Source organism: Bombina bombina, chromosome 6 (assembly GCF_027579735.1).
Source record: "Bombina bombina isolate aBomBom1 chromosome 6, aBomBom1.pri, whole genome shotgun sequence".
NCBI lineage: Eukaryota > Metazoa > Chordata > Amphibia > Anura > Bombinatoridae > Bombina > Bombina bombina.
In genome coordinates, this window is record NC_069504.1 from 239736507 (window position 1) to 239757626 (window position 21120).

Sequence of the window (21120 nt, forward strand, 5' to 3'; positions counted from 1 at the left end):
CACTCAGACAAGGTAGTTCTGCGTACTAAACCTGGGTTCTTACCTAAGGTTGTATCTAACAGGAATATCAATCAAGAGATTGTTGTTCCATCCTTGTGTCCAAATCCTTCTTCAAAGAAGGAACGTCTTCTACACAATCTGGATGTAGTTCGTGCCCTCAAGTTCTACTTGCAGGCAACTAAAGATTTTCGCCAAACTTCTTCCCTGTTTGTCGTTTATTCTGGACAGAGGAGAGGTCAAAAAGCTTCTGCTACCTCTCTCTCTTTTTGGCTTCGTAGCATAATACGTTTAGCCTATGAGACTGCTGGACAGCAGCCTCCTGAAAGAATTACAGCTCATTCCACTAGAGCTGTGGCTTCCACTTGGGCCTTTAAGAATGAGGCCTCTGTTGAACAGATTTGCAAGGCTGCAACTTGGTCTTCGCTTCATACTTTTTCCAAATTTTACAAATTTGACACTTTTGCTTCTTCGGAGGCTATTTTTGGGAGAAAGGTTCTTCAGGCAGTGGTTCCTTCTGTATAATGAGCCTGCCTATCCCTCCCGTCATCCGTGTACTTTTGCTTTGGTATTGGTATCCCAGAAGTAATGATGACCCGTGGACTGATCACACATAACAGAAGAAAACATAATTTATGCTTACCTGATAAATTCATTTCTTCTGTTGTGTGATCAGTCCACGGCCCGCCCTGTTTTTTAAGGCAGGTACATATTTTTTAAATTATAATTCAGTCACCACTGCACCCTTGGCTTCTCCTTTCTCGTTGGTCTTTGGTCGAATGACTGGAGGTGACGTAGAGGGGAGGAGCTATATAGCAACTCTGCTGGGTGAATCCTCTTGCACTTCCTGTAGGGGAGCAGATAATATCCCAGAAGTAATGATGACCCGTGGACTGATCACACAACAGAAGAAATGAATTTATCAGGTAAGCATAAATTATGTTTTTTATTATACGTATTGTGCAGGTGTGTTCTCTCTGTTTTTTTTATTAATATTAGTCTGTAGAATTTGAGTGGGTCTGAAATTAAATATGTCTTTTAAAGGAGTGCTGAAGGGATATGAAATCCAAAATATTTATTTCATGGTTGAGATAGAGCGTGTGATTTTAAACAACTTTCAAATTTACTTCTATTATTAATTTTTCTTTGTTTACTTGGTATCTTTTGTTGAAAAGCAGGGACGTCTGCTTAGGAGACGGCCCATTTTTGGAGCACTATATGGCAGCAGTTTTGCAAGTGTGTTTTCCATTTACAAGAGCACGAGATAGCAACACCAATCCCTGCCATGTAGTCAACACAGAATATCATGAGAACAAAGTAAATTTAATAGTAGAAAATTGGAAACTTTTTTTTAAATGGTCTGCTCTGTCTAAATCACAAAAGAAAATGTTTGGGTTTTATATCCATTTTTAACACCTCGTGCTTTTGTGTGTGTTTGTCCCACACACTCCAGAAAGGCCAAAAAGCAAATTCTTCAAAATGCTGCTAATCATATGGCTGCTTTAGGCAATTTATGGCATTTTTATGAAAACCTTTTTTTTAATGTCCCGTTTAGGACAAGCACAGTTTTTACACAAAAGAGGTGTTAAATGTCCCCTTAATAAATCAGGGACAGACACAACACAAAAACAAAACATGGTTGCATTGGTGGACTTACATCAAGTTTATAGTGGTGTAGTAGGTGCAGTGATATTGGGAGTCTAGCAATAATGTGCAGAATTGTATGGTTTCTTTCTTCTGTTATGTGTGATCAGTCCACGGGTCATCATTACTTCTGGGATATTATCTGCTCCCCTACAGGAAGTGCAAGAGGATTCACCCAGCAGAGTTGCTATATAGCTCCTCCCCTCTACGTCACCTCCAGTCATTCTCTTGCACCCAAAGACTAGATAGGAGGTGTGAGAGGACTTAGTTTTTATAACTTCAATCAAAAGTTTGTTATTTTACAATAGCACCGGAGCGTGTTATTACTTCTCTGGCAGAGTTTGAAGAAGAATCTACCAGAGTTTTTTATTATGATTTTAACCGGAGTAGTTAAGATCATATTGCTGTTTCTCGGCCATCTGAGGGAGGTAAAAGCTTCAGATCAGGGGACAGCGGGCAGTTGAATCTGCATTGAGGTATGTAGCGGTTTTTATTTTCTGAATGGAATTGATGAGAAAATCCTGCTATACCGATATAATGACATGTATGTATACTCTACACTTCAGTATTCTGGGGATGGTATTTCACCGGAATTACTCTGTAAAAGTACATTAAACCTTTTAATAGGTATTTAATTCATGTTAAACGTTTTTGCTGGAATGTAGAATCGTTTGCATTTCTGAGGTACTGAGTGAATAAATATTTGGGCATTATTTTTTCCACTTGGCAGTCTGCTTGTTTTGATTATGACAGTTTCGTTTCTCTCTCACTGCTGTGTGTGAGGGGGAGGGGCCGTTTTTTGGCGCTCTTTGCTACGCATCAAAAAATTTTCAGTCAGTTACACTTATATTTTCTGCATGATCCGGTTCATCTTTGACAGAACTCTGGGGTCTTCAAACTTCTTTGAAGGGAAGTAGATTCTCTCAGCAGAGCTGTGAGATTTAATAGTGACTGTGATTTAAAACGTTGCTCTGTAATTTTTATGTTTAAAATTTAATTAGTGTTATTTTACTAATGGGAACAAACCTTTGCTAAAAAGTTGTGTTGTTTGTTAAGAGTGATGCTATAACTGTTTTTCAGTTCATTATTTCAACTGTCATTTAATCGTTTAGTGCTTTTGAGGCACAGTACGTTTTTATTAAATAAAATTGTAACCGAGTTGCATGTTTCTTGCTAGTGTGTTAAACATGTCTGATTCAGAGGAAGATACCTGTGTCATTTGTTCCAATGCCAAGGTGGTGCCCAATAGAAATTTATGTACTAGCTGTATTGATGCTACCTTAAATAAAAGCCAATCTGTACAAATTGAACAAATTTCACCAAACAGCGAGGGGAGAGTTATGCCGACTAACTCGCCTCACGTGTCAGTACCTGCATCTCCCGCCCGGGAGGTGCGTGATATTATGGCGCCTAGTACATCTGGGCAGCCATTACAGATAACATTACAAGATATGGCTACTGTTATGACTGAAGTTTTGGCTAAATTACCAGAACTAAGAGGCAAGCGTGATCACTCTGGGGTGAGAACAGAGTGCGCTGATAATTCTAGGGCCATGTCTGATACTGCGTCACAGCTTGCAGAGCATGAGGACGGAGAGCTTCATTCTGTAGGTGACGGTTCTGATCCAAACAGATTGGATTCAGATATTTCAAATTTTAAGTTTAAATTGGAAAACCTCCGTGTATTACTAGGGGAGGTCTTAGCAGCTCTCAACGATTGTAACGCTGTTGCAATACCAGAGAAAATGTGTAGGTTGGATAAATACTTTGCAGTACCGGCGAGTACTGACGTTTTTCCTATACCTAAGAGATTAACTGAAATTGTTACTAAGGAGTGGGACAGACCCGGTGTGCCGTTCTCACCCCCTCCAATATTTAGAAAGATGTTTCCTATAGACGCCACCACACGGGACTTATGGCAAACGGTCCCTAAGGTGGAGGGAGCAGTTTCTACTTTAGCTAAGCGTACCACTATCCCGGTGGAGGATAGCTGTGCTTTTTCAGATCCTATGGATAAAAAATTAGAGGGTTACCTTAAGAAAATGTTTGTTCAACAAGGTTTTATATTGCAACCCCTTGCATGCATCGCGCCGATCTCGGCTGCGGCAGCATTTTGGATTGAGTCTCTAGAAGAGAACCTCAGTTCAGCTACGCTGGACGACATTACGGACAGGCTTAGAGTCCTTAAACTAGCTAATTCATTCATTTCGGAGGCCGTAGTACATTTAACCAAACTTACGGCTAAGAATTCAGGATTCGCCATTCAGGCACGCAGGGCGCTGTGGCTAAAATCCTGGTCGGCTGATGTAACTTCTAAGTCCAAATTACTTAATATACCTTTCAAGGGGCAAACTTTATTTGGGCCCGGTTTGAAAGAAATTATTGCTGACATTACAGGAGGTAAGGGCCACGCTCTACCTCAAGACAAAGCCAAAGCTAAGGCTAGACAGTCTAATTTTCGTCCCTTTCGGAATTTCAAAGCAGGAGCAGCGCCACCCTCCACTGCTCCAAAACAGGGAGGAACTGTTGCTCGTTACAGACAAGGCTGGAAGCCTAACCAGTCCTGGAACAAGGGCAAGCAGGCCAGTAAACCTGCTGCTGCCTCAAAGACAGCATGAACCGAGGGCCCCCGATCCGGGACCGGATCTAGTGGGGGGCAGACTCTCTCTCTTCGCCCAGGCTTGGGCAAGAGATGTCCAGGATCCCTGGGCGCTAGAGATCATATCTCAGGGATACCTTCTAGACTTCAAATTATCTCCTCCAAGAGGGAGATTTCATCTGTCAAGGTTGTCAACAAACCAAATAAAGAAAGACGCGTTTCTACGCTGTGTACAAGATCTATTGTTAATGGGAGTGATCCATCCGGTTCCGCGGTCGGAACAGGGACAAGGGTTTTACTCAAACCTGTTTGTGGTTCCCAAAAAAGAGGGAACTTTCAGGCCAATCTTGGATTTAAAGATCCTAAACAAATTCCTAAGAGTTCCATCGTTCAAAATGGAAACTATTCGGACAATCTTACCCATGATCCAAAAGGGTCAGTACATGACCACAGTGGATTTAAAGGATGCTTACCTTCACATACCGATTCACAAAGATCATTACCGGTATCTAAGGTTTGCCTTCTTAGACAGGCATTACCAGTTTGTAGCCCTTCCATTCGGATTGGCTACGGCTCCAAGAATCTTCACAAAGGTTCTGGGTGCCCTTCTAGCGGTTCTGAGACCGCGAGGAATTTCGGTAGCTCCGTACCTAGACGACATTCTGATGCAAGCTTCAAGCTTTCAAACTGCCAAGTCTCATACAGAGTTAGTTCTGGCATTTCTAAGGTCGCATGGATGGAAAGTGAACGAAAAGAAGAGTTCTCTCTTGCCTCTCACAAGAGTTCCATTCTTGGGGACTCTTATAGATTCTGTAGAAATGAAGATTTATCTGACAGAGGACAGATTAACAAAGCTTCTAAATGCATGCCGTGTCCTTCATTCCATTCAACTCCCGTCACTAGCTCAATGCATGGAGGTGATCGGCTTAATGGTAGCAGCAATGGACATAGTACCCTTTGCACGTCTACATCTCAGACCGCTGCAATTGTGCATGCTGAGTCAGTGGAATGGGGATTACTCAGATTTGTCCCCCACTCTGAATCTGGATCAAGAGACCAGAAACTCTCTTCTATGGTGGCTTTCTCGGCCACATCTGTCCAGGGGGATGCCGTTCAGCAGGCCGGACTGGACAATTGTAACAACAGACGCCAGCCTTCTAGGTTGGGGCGCTGTCTGGAATTCTCTGAAGGCTCAGGGACAATGGAGTCAGGAGGAAAGTCTCCTGCCAATAAACATTCTGGAATTGAGAGCAGTTCTCAATGCCCTTCTAGCTTGGCCCCAGTTAAAGACTCGGGGGTTCATCAGGTTTCAGTCGGACAACATCACGACTGTAGCTTACATCAACCATCAGGGAGGGACAAGAAGCTCCCTAGCAATGATAGAAGTATCAAAGATAATTCGCTGGGCAGAGTCTCACTCTTGCCACCTGTCAGCAATCCACATCCCGGGAGTGGAGAACTGGGAGGCGGATTTCCTGAGTCGCCAGACTCTTCATCCGGGGGAGTGGGAACTTCATCCGGAGGTCTTTGCCCAAATACTTCGACGTTGGGGCAAACCAGAGATAGATCTCATGGCGTCTCGCCAGAACGCCAAACTTCCTCGCTACGGATCCAGATCCAGGGATCCGGGAGCGGTTCTGATAGATGCTTTGACAGCACCTTGGAACTTCAGGATGGCTTATGTGTTTCCACTCTTCCCGCTGCTTCCTCGATTGATTGCCAAGATCAAACAGGAGAGAGCATCAGTGATTCTAATAGCGCCTGCATGGCCGCGCAGGACTTGGTATGCAGATCTAGTGGACATGTCATCCTGTCCGCCTTGGTCTCTACCTCTAAGACAGGACCTTCTGATTCAGGGTCCATTCAAACATCAAAGTCTAACTTCTCTGAAGCTGACTGCTTGGAAATTGAACGCTTGATTTTATCAAAACGTGGTTTTTCTGAGTCGGTTATTGATACCCTGATACAGGCTAGGAAGCCTGTTACCAGAAAGATTTACCATAAAATATGGCGTAAATACCTATACTGGTGTGAATCCAAAGATTACTCCTGGAGTAAGGTTAGGATTCCTAGGATATTGTCTTTTCTACAAGAAGGTTTAGAAAAGGGTTTATCGGCTAGCTCATTAAAGGGACAGATCTCAGCTCTGTCCATCTTGTTACACAGGCGTCTGTCAGAAAATTCAGACATCCAGGCCTTTTGTCAGGCTTTAGCTAGGATCAAGCCTGTGTTTAAAACTGTTGCTCCGCCATGGAGTTTAAACTTAGTTCTTAACGTTTTACAGGGTGTTCCGTTTGAACCCCTTCATTCCATTGATATAAAATTGTTATCTTGGAAAGTTCTATTTTTAATGGCTATTTCCTCGGCTCGAAGAGTCTCTGAGTTATCAGCCCTACATTGTGATTCTCCTTATCTGATCTTTCACTCAGACAAGGTAGTTCTGCGTACTAAACCTGGGTTCTTACCTAAGGTTGTCTCTAACAGGAATATCAATCAAGAGATTGTTGTTCCATCCTTGTGTCCAAATCCTTCTTCAAAGAAGGAACGTCTTCTACACAATCTGGATGTAGTTCGTGCCCTCAAGTTCTACTTGCAGGCAACTAAAGATTTTCGCCAAACTTCTTCTCTGTTTGTCGTTTATTCTGGACAGAGGAGAGGTCAAAAAGCTTCTGCTACCTCTCTCTCTTTTTGGCTTCGTAGCATAATACGTTTAGCCTATGAGACTGCTGGACAGCAGCCTCCTGAAAGAATTACAGCTCATTCCACTAGAGCTGTGGCTTCCACTTGGGCCTTTAAGAATGAGGCCTCTGTTGAACAGATTTGCAAGGCTGCAACTTGGTCTTCGCTTCATACTTTTTCCAAATTTTACAAATTTGACACTTTTGCTTCTTCGGAGGCTATTTTTGGGAGAAAGGTTCTTCAGGCAGTGGTTCCTTCTGTATAATGAGCCTGCCTATCCCTCCCGTCATCCGTGTACTTTTGCTTTGGTATTGGTATCCCAGAAGTAATGATGACCCGTGGACTGATCACACATAACAGAAGAAAACATAATTTATGCTTACCTGATAAATTCCTTTCTTCTGTTGTGTGATCAGTCCACGGCCCGCCCTGTTTTTTTAAGGCAGGTAAATATTTTTTAAATTATAATTCAGTCACCACTTCACCCTTGGCTTCTCCTTTCTCGTTGGTCTTTGGTCGAATGACTGGAGGTGACGTAGAGGGGAGGAGCTATATAGCAACTCTGCTGGGTGAATCCTCTTGCACTTCCTGTAGGGGAGCAGATAATATCCCAGAAGTAATGATGACCCGTGGACTGATCACACAACAGAAGAAAGGAATTTATCAGGTAAGCATAAATTATGTTTTTTAGCTTCAGAGACAAGTAGGGTTTAGTTGCGCCCCTGTAGCAGTGAAAGGGCAGAATAGTCAATCTGAAATGTAAACAAGGGCATTTCAGTTTTAAATAGATACTTTTTTTCCAGTACACTCAGGGCAGGCTCAAGACATTGTGCGGAAGAACCTGATGACAGCCATCAGCCTAAAACCAGCCCGAGCTAGTTGTGTCAGATAGTTAAACAGATTCAACATTCACATGAGAACATGCACAGGGGCATCATATGAGATTAAAGGGACATTCCAGCCAAAATAGGAATCCACATGGATGCATTTCAGTTTTGAATAGACGCATTTTAGTAATGTACATCTGTTAGCAAAAATGCTTCTAATAGAAGCTATAGCTGTTTCAAAAGTGCATTTAAGTATGCACCGTGCACCAGCATTTTAAACAAAGCACTTGCTCAGAGATCCTAAGGTGCTTGTACCATCTGGTAATGACTCAATTTGTTAATTGCTGAAATTATACAAGCCCCACTTGTGCTCTGAGCAGCTGCAGTATTTAAAATGCTGGTGCACTGGGAATATTTAGTTATGCTTCACATGCACTTGCAGAGAAAAATTTTAACAATACAACAGCAGTTTTACTAGAAGCATTTTTGCCAGTACATGTATATTGCAAATGTATGTCTATTCAAAGATGTCATTCACCTATGTGCATTTAAATTTTGACTGAAATGTCCCTATAATTTCTACACTGTTTTCCAGAATCTGCTGGCCTTTTCAAGTGCTGCTGGGTCCTGTAGTCCCACCTCACCAATTATAGAGCCAGACCTTAGTTGTATAAGTAAAACTCCAATTAAATCGTATTACTGTTTCGTTTGCATATGTAGATATGCTGCAGTGCCCGACTCACCTGCACTCAAACTCTGCACTGCCAATGAGCTGGTAGTGGGTTGTATATTATTAACTGAATCATTGCTGGTAGAATACACCTCACTACTGGCTGAAACACTAGTACATTTTGCTAGAAGCATTTTTGCTAACACAAGTATATTGTATAGTGCATATTTGAACTTTGACCATTATATACTTTTATCATATTGAATTGGGTTTGTTAGTCTTCAGTGTGTATTTAGTATATGGCTCCTTTTACATGAGAAATCCAAAGCATTAGTTCTACCTCTATGGGTGAGTGTGCTGTGCCACATGTGATGTGTAGAGAGCTCTTATTCTGCTAAGCTTGTTGCTTGTGATGTTTGGGTGAGTGTGCTGTGCCACGTGTGATGTGTAGAGAGCTCTTATTCTGCTAAGCTTGTTGCTTGTGATATTTGGGTGAGTGTGCTGTGCCACGTGTGATGTGTAGAGAGCTCTTATTCTGCTAAGCTTGTTGCTTGTGCTGTTTGTGTGCATGTACTTTATAGGTAAGTGTGCTGTGCCACGTGTGATGTGTAGAGAGCTCTTATTCTGCTAAGCTTGTTGCTTGTGCTGTGTGGGTGCGTGTACTTTATGGGTGAGTGTGCTGTGCCATGTGTGATGTGAAGAGAGCTCTTATTCTTCTAGGCTTGTTGCTTGTGCTGTTTGGTGCATGTACTTTATAGGTGAGTGTGCTGTGCCACGTGTGATGTGTAGAGAGCTCTTATTCTTCTAGACTTGTTGCTTGTGCTGTTTGGTGCATGTACTTTATGGGTGAGTGTGAGCCACATGTAACATGTTGAGAGCTCTAGTTCTTCTGGGCGTGTTGCTTGTGCACGTGCTATGACATTCTCAAGGCAATAGCTCCAACATTCTTGTTCTAAGCAGCCTCTGCCCAGAAAGCAGTAATCTTGGTCTTAAGCGATGAAGGAAGAGGGTCTCCTCAGACGCAGGTCATGTGCCGGAGTCTCGCCTGGCACCTTTTTCCCACGCCCTGATGGACGGAAACTTGTCAGAAATGCATCATTTGGAGGATATAATGAGCTCTCTCCTGCACTGCCAGGTTTGCCTGCTTTTTCCTATTTTTTATTTGGAACTGGTAATATAAAACTACAACAGTGGTTAAAAAAAATTCACATGTAGGAGTTAGACAAGGTTGTTTTCATGAAGGGGAGTCCAGCCAATGTGCCCCCCAGTTCTGGAAAACTGCACAAAAACACTTTGTCTTTTAATTAGCATAGCAAATATAGGATTTATATTGTTGCTCTGATTATAGTAATGAACATATAAAATGACCAAATAATTATGATTAAGTACACCTTCAGTGATTGTGGTGACAAAATAGACTATGTGCAGTTTATGCATGTTTATATATATATATATATATATATATATATATATATATATATATATATATATGCGTGTATGTATGTGTGTGTGTGTGTGTGTGTATACAGTATATATGTATATATATATATATATATATATATATATATATATATATATATATATATATATATATATTGTACATGTATACCTCTACTTACGACAGGGTTATGTTCTGACGGATATGTCATAAGTCGATTTGGTAATTTGTAAGTCGAAAATGCCTAATATTATTAATGTTCTTACCATGGCTGGTCCCGTAGGGTTCTGTGGTGGTTTCTGTAAAGTCATCTGTGTTCAGTACTACTGTACAGCACTTTACATTACTGCATATCTACTGTAGAGCAGAATATTCTGTATTTTCTTAAAACTAAACACAAAAAACAAAAATAAACAGGGCTTCTGTAATAACTTATTTATTTCATGTAATTGGCAAGAGTCCATGAGCTAGTGACATATGGGATATACAATGCTACCAGGGGCAAAGTTTCCTAAACCTCAAAATGCCTATAAATACACCCCTCACCGCACCCACAGTTCAGTATTGCAAAATTTGCCTCCTATGGAGGTGGTGAAGTAAGTTTGTGCTAAGATTTCTACGTTGATATCCGCTTCTCAGCATTTTGAAGCCTGATTCCTCTCAGAGTACAGTGGATGTCAGAGGGATGTGAAGGGACTATCACCTATTGAATGCAATGGTTTTCCTCACGGGGATCTATTTCATAGGTTCTCTGTTATCGGTCGTAGAGATTAATCTCCTACCTCCCTTTTTAGATATACTCTCATATTCCATTACCTCTACTGATAACCATTTCAGTACTGGTTTGGCTATCTGCTATATGTGGATGGGTGTCTTTTGGTAAGTATGTTTTCATTACTTAAGACACTCTCCGCTATGGTTTGGCACTTTATGTATTTATATAAAGTTCTAAATATATGTATTGTACTTATATTTGCCATGATTCAGGTTTTCAGTATATTTCCTTTTGCAGAATGTCAGTTTCATATGTGGGAAATGCCTTTTTTCTGAAAAAAAAATCTTACTTGGGGTATAGTCTCTTTTTCCAATTGACTGTCTTTTAAATTCGCGGACAGACTTAGGCTCGCGAGGGCGCAAAATGCCAGAGTTTATGGCGTCATTCTTGGCGCGAGATTATTTTGGCGCAAAGTTCATTGACGCAAATTCATAATTTCTGGCGTCTTAGTTGACGCCGAGTCCTTTCACAAGGTTGCATCATCTATGACGCAAGTGTGTCGTTTTTGGCGTCAAAAAATATTTTTCTGTTTGTTGTGCGTCATACTTAGGGCTAAATATTTTCTTTATTTAAGACTTCATTTCTATTTGCTTCCTGCCTTTTTTTCTATGTCAGCGGGCTATGCTGTTTGCATTTTTCTCATTCCTGAAACTACCATATAAGGAAATTGATAATTTTGCTTTATATGTTGTTTTTTCTCTTACATTTGCAAGATGTCTGAATCTGATCCTGTCTCAGAAATTACTGATGGAACCCTGCGGCCTGATAACAGTTCTACCAAAGCTAAGTGCATTTGTTGTAAACTTGTGGGGGTTATACCTCCAGCTGTGGTTTGTAATAGTTGTCATGATAAACTTTTACATGCAGAGAATGTATCTATCAGTAGTAGTTCATTACCTGTTGCTGTTCCCTCAACATCTAATGCACAAAATATACCTGTGAATTTAAAAGAATTTATTGCTGATTTTATTCAGAAGGGTTTGTCTACCATTCCGCCTTCTACTAAACGTAAAAGGTCTTTTAAAACTTCTCATAAGGTTGATGAAATTTCAATTGACCAGCAACATACTGAATTATCCTTCTCTGACGAGGATCTATCTGATTCAGAAGATCCTGCCTCAGATATTGACACTGACAAATCCTCTTATTTATTTAAAATGGAGTATATTCATTCTTTGTTAAAAGAAGTGTTGATTACATTAGATATGGAGGAAACTAGTCCTCTTGATATTAAAACTAGTAAACGTTTAAATTCTGTTTATAAACCTCCTGTGGTTATTCCAGAGGTTTTTCCAGTTCCTGATACTATTTCTGATATGATTCCTAAAGAATGGAATAGGCCTGGTACTTCTTTTATTCCTTCTTCAAGGTTTAAAAAATTGTATCCTTTGCCAGCAGTTAGATTGGAGTTTTGGGAAAAGATCCCCAAAGTTGATGGGGCTATCTCTACTCTTGCTAAACGTACTACTATTCCTACGGAAGATAGTTCTTCTTTTAAAGAGATCCTTTAGGTAGGAAACTTGAATCTTATCTAAGGAAAGCTTATTTATATTCAGGTCATCTTCTTAGGCCTGCAATATCTTTGGCTGATGTTGCAGCTGCTTCAACTTTCTGGTTGGAAACTTTAGCGCAACAAGTATCGGATCATGATTTGTCTAGCATTGCTAAGTTGATTCAACATGCTAATGATTTCATTTGTGATGCCATTTTTGATATTATCAAAATTGATGTTAAAGCTATGTCTTTAGCTATTTTAGCTAGAAGAACTTTGTGGCTCAAATCTTGGAATGCTGATATGACTTCTAAGTCCAGATTGCTATCTCTTTCTTTCCAAGGTAATACATTATTTGGTTCTCAGTTGGATTCAATAATTTTAACTGTCACTGGGGGGAAGGGAGTTTTTTTTGCCTCAGGATAAAAGGCCAAAGGTAAATCTAAAGCTTCTAACCGTTTTCGTTCCTTTCGACAAAATAAGAAACAGAAACCTTATCCTTCCCCTAAGGAATCTGCTTCCAATTGGAAGCCTTCTTCAAATTGGAATAAATACAAGCCATTTAAGAGATCAAAACCAGCCCCCAAGTCTGCATGAAGGTTCGGCCCTCATTCCAGCTCAGCTGGTAGGGGGCAGATTAAAAATGTTCAAAGATGTTTGGATCAATTCGGTCCACAATCATTGGATTCAGAGTATTGTCTCACAGGGGTACAGAATAGGATTCAGAGTAAGACCGCTTGTGAGAAGATTTTTTCTCTCACGCATTCCAGCAAACCCAGTAAAGGCTCAGGCTTTCCTGAAGTGTGTTTCAGACCTGGAGTTATCAGGGGTAATCATGCCAGTTCCGTTTCAGGAACAGGGTCTGGGGTTTTATTCAAATCTATTCATTGTCCCAAAGAAAGAAAATTCATTCAGACCAGTTTTGGATCTAAAGATTTTGAATCAATAAGTACCAACTTTCAAAATGGTGACTATAAGGACTATTCTGCCTTTTGTTCAGCAAGGGCATTTTATGTCCACAATAGACTGGATGCATATCTTCATATTCCGATTCATCCAGATCACTATCAGTTCCTGAGATTCTCTTTTCTAGACAAGTATTACCAATTTGTTGCTCTTCCTTTTGGCTTAGCGACGGCTCCAAGAATCTTTTCAAAGGTTCTAGGTGCCCTACTCTCTGTAATCAGAGAACGGGGTATTGCGGTATTTCCTTATTTGGACGATTTCTTGGTACTCACTCAGTCTTTCCGTTCTGCAGAATCTCACACGAATCAACTAGTGTTGTTTCTTCGAAGACATGGTTGGAGGATCAATTTTCCAAAAAGTTCTTTGATTCCTCAGACAAAGGTAACTTTTTTAGGTTTCCAGATAGATTCAGTGTCCATGACTTTGTCTCTAACAGACAAGAGACATTTGAAATTGGTTGCAGCCTGTCAGAACCTTCAGTCTCAGTCATTCCCTTCAGTAGCTATGTGCATTTAAGTTTTACGTCTCATGACTGCAGCATCGGATGCGATCCCCTTTGCTCGTTTTCATATGAGACCTCTCCAGCTTTGTATGCTGAACCAATGGTGCAGGGATTATACAAGGATATCACAATTGATATCCTTAAATCCCAATGTTTGACTTTCTCTGACTTGGTGGTTAGATCACCATTGTATAATTTCAGGGGCTTCATTTGTTAGTCCAACCTGGACTGTGATCACAACAGATGCAAGTCTTTCAGGTTGAGGAGCTATTTGGGGATCTCTGACAGCACAAGGGGTTTGGCAATCTAAAGAGGCGAGTTTACCAATCAATATTTTGGAACTATATTTTGTGCGATTTTCAGAGCCCTTCAGTCTTTGCCTCTGTTGAAGAGGGAACCGTTCATTTGTTTTCAGACAGACAATATCACAACTGTGGCATATGTCAATCATCAGGGTGGGACTCACAGTCCTCAAGCTATGAAAGAAGTGTCTCGGATACTTGTTTGGGCGGAATCCAGCGCCTGTCTAATTTCTGTGGTTCATATCCCAGGTATAGACAATTGGGAAGTGGATTACCTCAGTCGTCAGACTTTGCATCCGGGAAAATGGTCTCTCCACCCAGATGTGTTTTCTCAAATTGTTCAGATGTGGCGGCTTCCAGAAATAGATCTGATGGCATCTCATCTAAACAAAAAACTTCCCAGGTACCTGTCCAGGTCCAGGGATCCTCAGGCGGCAGCAGTGGATGCATTGACACTTCCTTGGTGTAATCAACCTGCTTATATTTTCCCGCCTCTAGTTCTTCTTCCAAGAGTGATCTCCAAAATCATCATGGAGCAATCGTTTGTGCTGCTAGTGGCCCCAGCATGGCCTCACAGGTTTTGGTTTGTGGATCTTGTTCGGATGTCCAGTTGCCAACCTTGGCCACTTCCATTAAGGCCAGACCTTCTATCTCAAGGTCCGTTTTTCCATCAGGATCTCAAATCATTAAATTTGAAGGTATGGAAAGTTAATGCTTAGTGCTTAGTCATAGAGGTTTCTCTGATTCAGTGATTAATACTATATTACAGGCTCGTGAATCTGTTTCTAGAAAGATTTATTATCGAGTTTGGAAGACTTACATTTCATGGTGGTGTTCTCATAAATTCTCTTGGCATTCTTTTAGAATTCCTAGAATTTTACTGTTTCTTCAGGATGGTTTGGATAAAGGTTTGTCTGCAAGTTCCTTGAAAGGACAAATCTCTGCTCTTTCTGTTTTATTTTATAGAAAAATTGCTAAACTTCATGATATTCATTGTTTTGTGCAGGCTTTGGTTCGTATCAAGCCTGTCATTAAATCAATCTCTCCTCCTTGGAGTCTTAATTTGGTTTTGAAGGCTTTAAAGACTCCTCCGTTCAAGCCTATGCATTCTTTAGACATTAAACTACTTTCTTGGACAGTGTTGTTTCTTTTGGCCATCTCTTCTGCTAGAAGAGTTTCTGAATTATCCGCTCTCTCTTGTAAATCACCTTTTCTGATTTTTCATCAGGATAAGGCAGTTTTGCAGACTTCATTTAAATTTCTACCTAAGGTTGTAAATTCTAACAACATTAGTAGAGAAATTGCTGTCCCTTCTTTGTGTCCTAATCCTAAGAATTCTTTGGAAAGATCTTCACATCCTATTTGGAGTCGGGTCAAGCCCCGCCTCAGAGAATTACAGCTCATTCTACTAGATCAGTTTCCACTTTCTGGGCTTTTAAGAATGAAGCTTTAGTTGATCAGATTTGCAAAGCTGCTACTTGGTCTTCTTTGCATACATTTACTAAATTCTACCATTTTTATGTATTTGCTTCTTTGGAAGCAGTTTTTGGTATAAAAGGTCTTCAGGTAGCGGTTTCAGTTTGATTTTTCTGCTGTTAATTTAAGTTTTTTCCTCACATTTATGAGGATTAACTTATATTTCTTCTGTTATGTGTGATCAGTCCACGGGTCATCATTACTTCTGGGATATTATCTGCTCCCCTACAGGAAGTGCAAGAGGATTCACCCAGCAGAGTTGCTATATAGCTCCTCCCCTCTACGTCACCCCCAGTCATTCTCTTGCACCCAAAGACTAGATAGGAGGTGTGAGAGGACTATGGTGATTATACTTAGTTTTTAGAACTTCAATCAAAAGTTTGTTATTTTACAATAGCACCGGAGCGTGTTATTACCTCTCTGGCAGAGTTTGAAGAAGAATCTACCAGAGTTTTTCTTATGATTTTAACCGGAGTAGTTAAGATCATATTGCTGTTTCTCGGCCATCTGAGGGAGGTAAAAAACTTCAGATCAGGGGACAGCGGGCAGTTGAATCTGCATTGAGGTATGTAGCAGTTTTTATTTTCTGAATGGAATTGATGAAAAGATCCTGCCATACCGTTATAATGAACATGTATGTATACTCTACACTTTAGTATTCTGGGGATGGTATTTCACCGGAATTACTCTGTAAAAGTACATTAAACCTTTTAATAGGTATTTTTCATGTTAAACGTTTTTGCTGGAATGTAGAATCGTTTGCATTAATGAGGTACTGAGTGAATAAATATTTGGGCATTATTTTTCCACTTGGCAGTTTGCTTGTTTTAATTATGACAGTTTCGTTTCTCTCTCACTGCTGTGTGTGAGAGGGAGGGGCCGTTTTTGGCGCTCTTTGCTACGCATCAAAAATTTCCAGTCAGTTACTCTTGTATTTTCTGCATGATCCGGTTCATCTCTAACAGAACTCAGAGGTCTTCAAACTTCTTTGAAGGGAGGTAGATTCTCTCAGCAGAGCTGTGAGACTTATATAGTGACTGTGATTTAAAACGTTGCTCTGTAATTTTTATGTTTAAAATTTAATTAGTGTTATTTTACTAATGGGAACAAACCTTTGCTAAAAAGTTGTGTTGTTTTTAAAGTGTGATGCTATAACTGTTTTTCAGTTCATTATTTCAACTGTCATTTAATCGTTTAGTGCTTCTTGAGGCACAGTACGTTTTTGTTAAATAAGATTGTAACCGAGTTGCATGTTTATTGCTAGTGTGTTAAACATGTCTGATTCAGAGGAAGATACCTGTGTCATTTGTTCCAATGCCAAGGTGGAGCCCAATAGAAATTTATGTACTAACTGTATTGATGCTACTTTAAATAAAAGCCAATCTGTACAAATTGAACAAATTTCACCAAACAGCGAGGGGAGAGTTATGCCGACTAACTCGCCTCACGTGTCAGTACCTGCATCTCCCGCCCGGGAGGTGCGTGATATTATGGCGCCTAGTACATCTGGGCAGCCATTACAGATAACATTACAAGATATGGCTACTGTTATGACTGAAGTTTTGGCTAAATTACCAGAACTAAGAGGCAAGCGTGATCACTCTGGGGTGAGAACAGAGTGCGCTGATAATTCTAGGGCCATGTCTGATACTGCGTCACAGCTTGCAGAGCATGAGGACGGAGAGCTTCATTCTGTAGGTGACGGTTCTGATCCAAGCAGATTGGATTCAGATATTTCAAATTTTAAATTTAAATTGGAAAACCTCCGTGTATTACTAGGGGAGGTCTTAGCGGCTCTTAACGATTGTAACACTGTTGCAATACCAGAGAAAATGTGTAGGTTGGATAAATACTTTGCGGTACCGGCGAGTACTGACGTTTTTCCTATACCTAAGAGATTAACTGAAATTGTTACTAAGGAGTGGGATAGACCCGGTGTGCCGTTCTCACCCCCTCCAATATTTAGAAAGATGTTTCCAATAGACGCCACCACACGGGACTTATGGCAAACGGTCCCTAAGGTGGAGGGAGCAGTTTCTACTTTAGCTAAGCGCACCACTATCCCGGTGGAGGATAGCTGTGCTTTTTCAGATCCTATGGATAAAAAATTAGAGGGTTACCTTAAGAAAATGTTTGTTCAACAAGGTTTTATATTGCAACCCCTTGCATGCATCGCGCCGATTACGGCTGCGGCAGCATTTTGGATTGAGTCTCTGGAAGAGAACCTTAGTTCAGCTACGCTGGACGACATTACGGACAGGCTTAGAGTCCTTAAACTAGCTAATTCATTCATTTCGGAGGCCGTAGTACATTTAACCAAACTTACGGCTAAGAATTCAGGATTCGCCATTCAGGCACGTAGGGCGCTGTGGCTAAAATCCTGGTCGGCTGATGTAACTTCTAAGTCCAAATTACTTAATATACCTTTCAAGGGGCAAACTTTATTTGGGCCCGGTTTGAAAGAAATTATTGCTGACATTACAGGGGGTAAGGGCCACGCTCTACCTCAAGACAAAGCCAAAGCTAAGGCTAGACAGTCTATTTTTCGTCCCTTTCGGAATTTCAAGGCAGGAACAGCATCAACTTCCACTGCACCAAAACAGGAAGGAGCTGTTGCTCGTTACAGACAAGGCTGGAAACCTAACCAGTCCTGGAATAAGGGCAAGCAGGCCAGGAAACCTGCTGCTGCCCCTAAGACAGCATGAACCGAGGGCCCCCGATCCGGGACCGGATCTAGTGGGGGGCAGACTCTCTCTCTTCGCCCAGGCTTGGGCAAGAGATGTCCAGGATCCCTGGGCGCTAGAGATCATATCTCAGGGATACCTTCTAGACTTCAAATTCTCTCCCCCAAGAGGGAGATTTCATCTGTCAAGGTTGTCAACAAACCAAATAAAGAAAGACGCGTTTCTACGCTGTGTACAAGATCTATTATTAATGGGAGTGATCCATCCGGTTCCGCGGTCGGAACAAGGACAAGGGTTTTACTCAAACCTGTTTGTGGTTCCCAAAAAAGAGGGAACTTTCAGGCCAATCTTGGATTTAAAGATCCTAAACAAATTCCTAAGAGTTCCATCGTTCAAAATGGAAACTATTCGGACAATCTTACCCATGATCCAAAAGGGTCAGTACATGACCACAGTGGATTTAAAGGATGCTTACCTTCACATACCGATTCACAAAGATCATTACCGGTATCTAAGGTTTGCCTTCTTAAACAGGCATTACCAGTTTGTAGCCCTTCCATTCGGATTGGCTACGGCTCCAAGAATCTTCACAAAGGTTCTGGGTGCCCTTCTGGCGGTACTAAGACCGCGAGGAATTTCGGTAGCTCCGTACCTAGACGACATTCTGATACAAGCTTCAAGCTTTCAAACTGCCAAGTCTCATACAGAGTTAGTTCTGGCATTTCTAAGGTCGCATGGATGGAAAGTGAACGAAAAGAAGAGTTCTCTCTTTCCTCTCACAAGAGTTCAATTCTTGGGGACTCTTATAGATTCTGTAGAAATGAAGATTTATCTGACAGAAGACAGATTAACAAAGCTTCTAAATGCATGCCGTGTCCTTCATTCCATTCAACTCCCTTCAGTAGCTCAATGCATGGAGGTGATCGGCTTAATGGTAGCAGCAATGGACATAGTACCCTTTGCACGCCTACATCTCAGACCGCTGCAATTGTGCATGCTGAGTCAGTGGAATGGGGATTACTCAGATTTGTCCCCCACTCTGAATCTGGATCAAGAGACCAGAAACTCTCTTCTATGGTGGCTTTCTCGGCCACATCTGTCCAGGGGGATGCCATTCAGCAGGCCGGACTGGACAATTGTAACAACAGACGCCAGCCTACTAGGTTGGGGTGCTGTCTGGAATTCTCTGAAGGCTCAGGGACAATGGAGTCAGGAGGAAAGTCTCCTGCCAATAAACATTCTGGAATTGAGAGCAGTTCTCAATGCCCTTCTAGCTTGGCCCCAGTTAAAAACTCGGGGGTTCATCAGGTTTCAGTCGGACAACATCACGACTGTAGCTTACATCAACCATCAGGGAGGGACAAGAAGCTCCCTAGCAATGATGGAAGTATCAAAGATATTTCGCTGGGCAGAGTCTCACTCTTGCCACCTGTCAGCAATCCACATCCCGGGAGTGGAGAACTGGGAGGCGGATTTCTTGAGTCGCCAGACGTTTCATCCGGGGGAGTGGGAACTTCATCCGGAGGTCTTTGCCCAAATACTTCGACGTTGGGGCAAACCAGATATAGATCTCATGGCGTCTCGCCAGAACGCCAAACTTCCTCGCTACGGATCCAGATCCAGGGATCCGGGAGCGGTTCTGATAGATGCTTTGACAGCACCTTGGAACTTCAGGATGGCTTATGTGTTTCCACCCTTCCCGCTGCTTCCTCGATTGATTGCCAAAATCAAACAGGAGAGAGCATCAGTGATTCTAATAGCACCTGCATGGCCACGCAGGACTTGGTATGCAGATCTAGTGGACATGTCATCCTGTCCGCCTTGGTCTCTACCTCTAAGACAGGACCTTCTGATACAGGGTCCATTCAAACATCAAAATCTAACTTCTCTGAAGCTGACTGCTTGGAAATTGAACGCTTGATTTTATCAAAACGTGGTTTTTCTGAGTCGGTTATTGATACCCTGATACAGGCTAGGAAGCCTGTTACCAGAAAGATTTACCATAAAATATGGCGTAAATACCTATACTGGTGTGAATCCAAAGATTACTCCTGGAGTAAGGTTAGGATTCCTAGGATATTGTCCTTTCTACAAGAAGGTTTAGAAAAGGGTTTATCGGCTAGCTCATTAAAGGGACAGATCTCAGCTCTGTCCATCTTGTTACACAAGCGTCTGTCAGAAAATCCAGACGTCCAGGCATTTTGTCAGGCTTTAGCTAGGATCAAGCCTGTGTTTAAAACTGTTGCTCCGCCATGGAGTTTAAACTTAGTTCTTAACGTTTTACAGGGTGTTCCGTTCGAACCCCTTCATTCCATTGATATAAAATTGTTATCTTGGAAAGTTCTATTTTTAATGGCTATTTCCTCGGCTCGAAGAGTCTCTGAATTATCAGCCTTACATTGTGATTCTCCTTATCTGATCTTTCACTCAGACAAGGTAGTTCTGCGTACTAAACCTGGGTTCTTACCTAAGGTAGTCACTAACAGGAATATCAATCAAGAGATTGTTGTTCCATCCTTGTGTCCAAATCCTTCTTCAAAGAAGGAACGTCTTCTACACAATCTGGATGTAGTTCGTGCCCTCAAGTTCTACTTGCAGGCAACTAAGGATTTTCGACAAACGTCTTCCCTGTTTGTCGTGTACTCTGGTCAGAGGAGAGGTCATAAGGCTTCGGCTACCTCTCTCTCCTTCTGGCTTCGTAGCATAATTCGTTTAGCCTATGAGACTGCTGGACAGCAGCCTTCTGAAAGAATTACAGCTCATTCTACTAGAGCTGTGGCTTCCACTTGGGCCTTTAAGAATGAGGCCTCTGTTGAACAGATTTGCAAGGCTGCAACTTGGTCTTCGCTTCATACTTTTTCCAAATTTTACAAATTTGACACTTTTGCTTCTTCGGAGGCTATTTTTGGGAGAAAGGTTCTTCAGGCAGTGGTTCCTTCTGTATAATGAGCCTGCCTATCCCTCCCGTCATCCGTGTACTTTTGCTTTGGTATTGGTATCCCAGAAGTAATGATGACCCGTGGACTGATCACACATAACAGAAGAAAACATAATTTATGCTTACCTGAT

At 41.5% G+C, this 21120-nt stretch overlaps 1 protein-coding gene across 4 annotated transcripts in view; it reads left to right on the plus strand.

Annotated features, from left to right (window-relative positions):
* Nucleotides 1-21120, plus strand: part of OSBPL8 (oxysterol binding protein like 8) — a 760079-nt gene that overhangs the window by 569717 nt on the left and 169242 nt on the right. Inside the window, exon 2 of one of the 4 annotated variants that reach the window (XM_053716767.1) lies at nucleotides 9377-9551. The exons of the other annotated variants lie outside the window; for them this stretch is intronic. Coding sequence (XP_053572742.1) covers nucleotides 9413-9551 — 139 coding nt within the window. The 5' untranslated portion in view covers nucleotides 9377-9412. The remainder of the gene's footprint in view (nucleotides 1-9376; nucleotides 9552-21120) is intronic. 4 annotated transcript variants of the gene reach the window in all.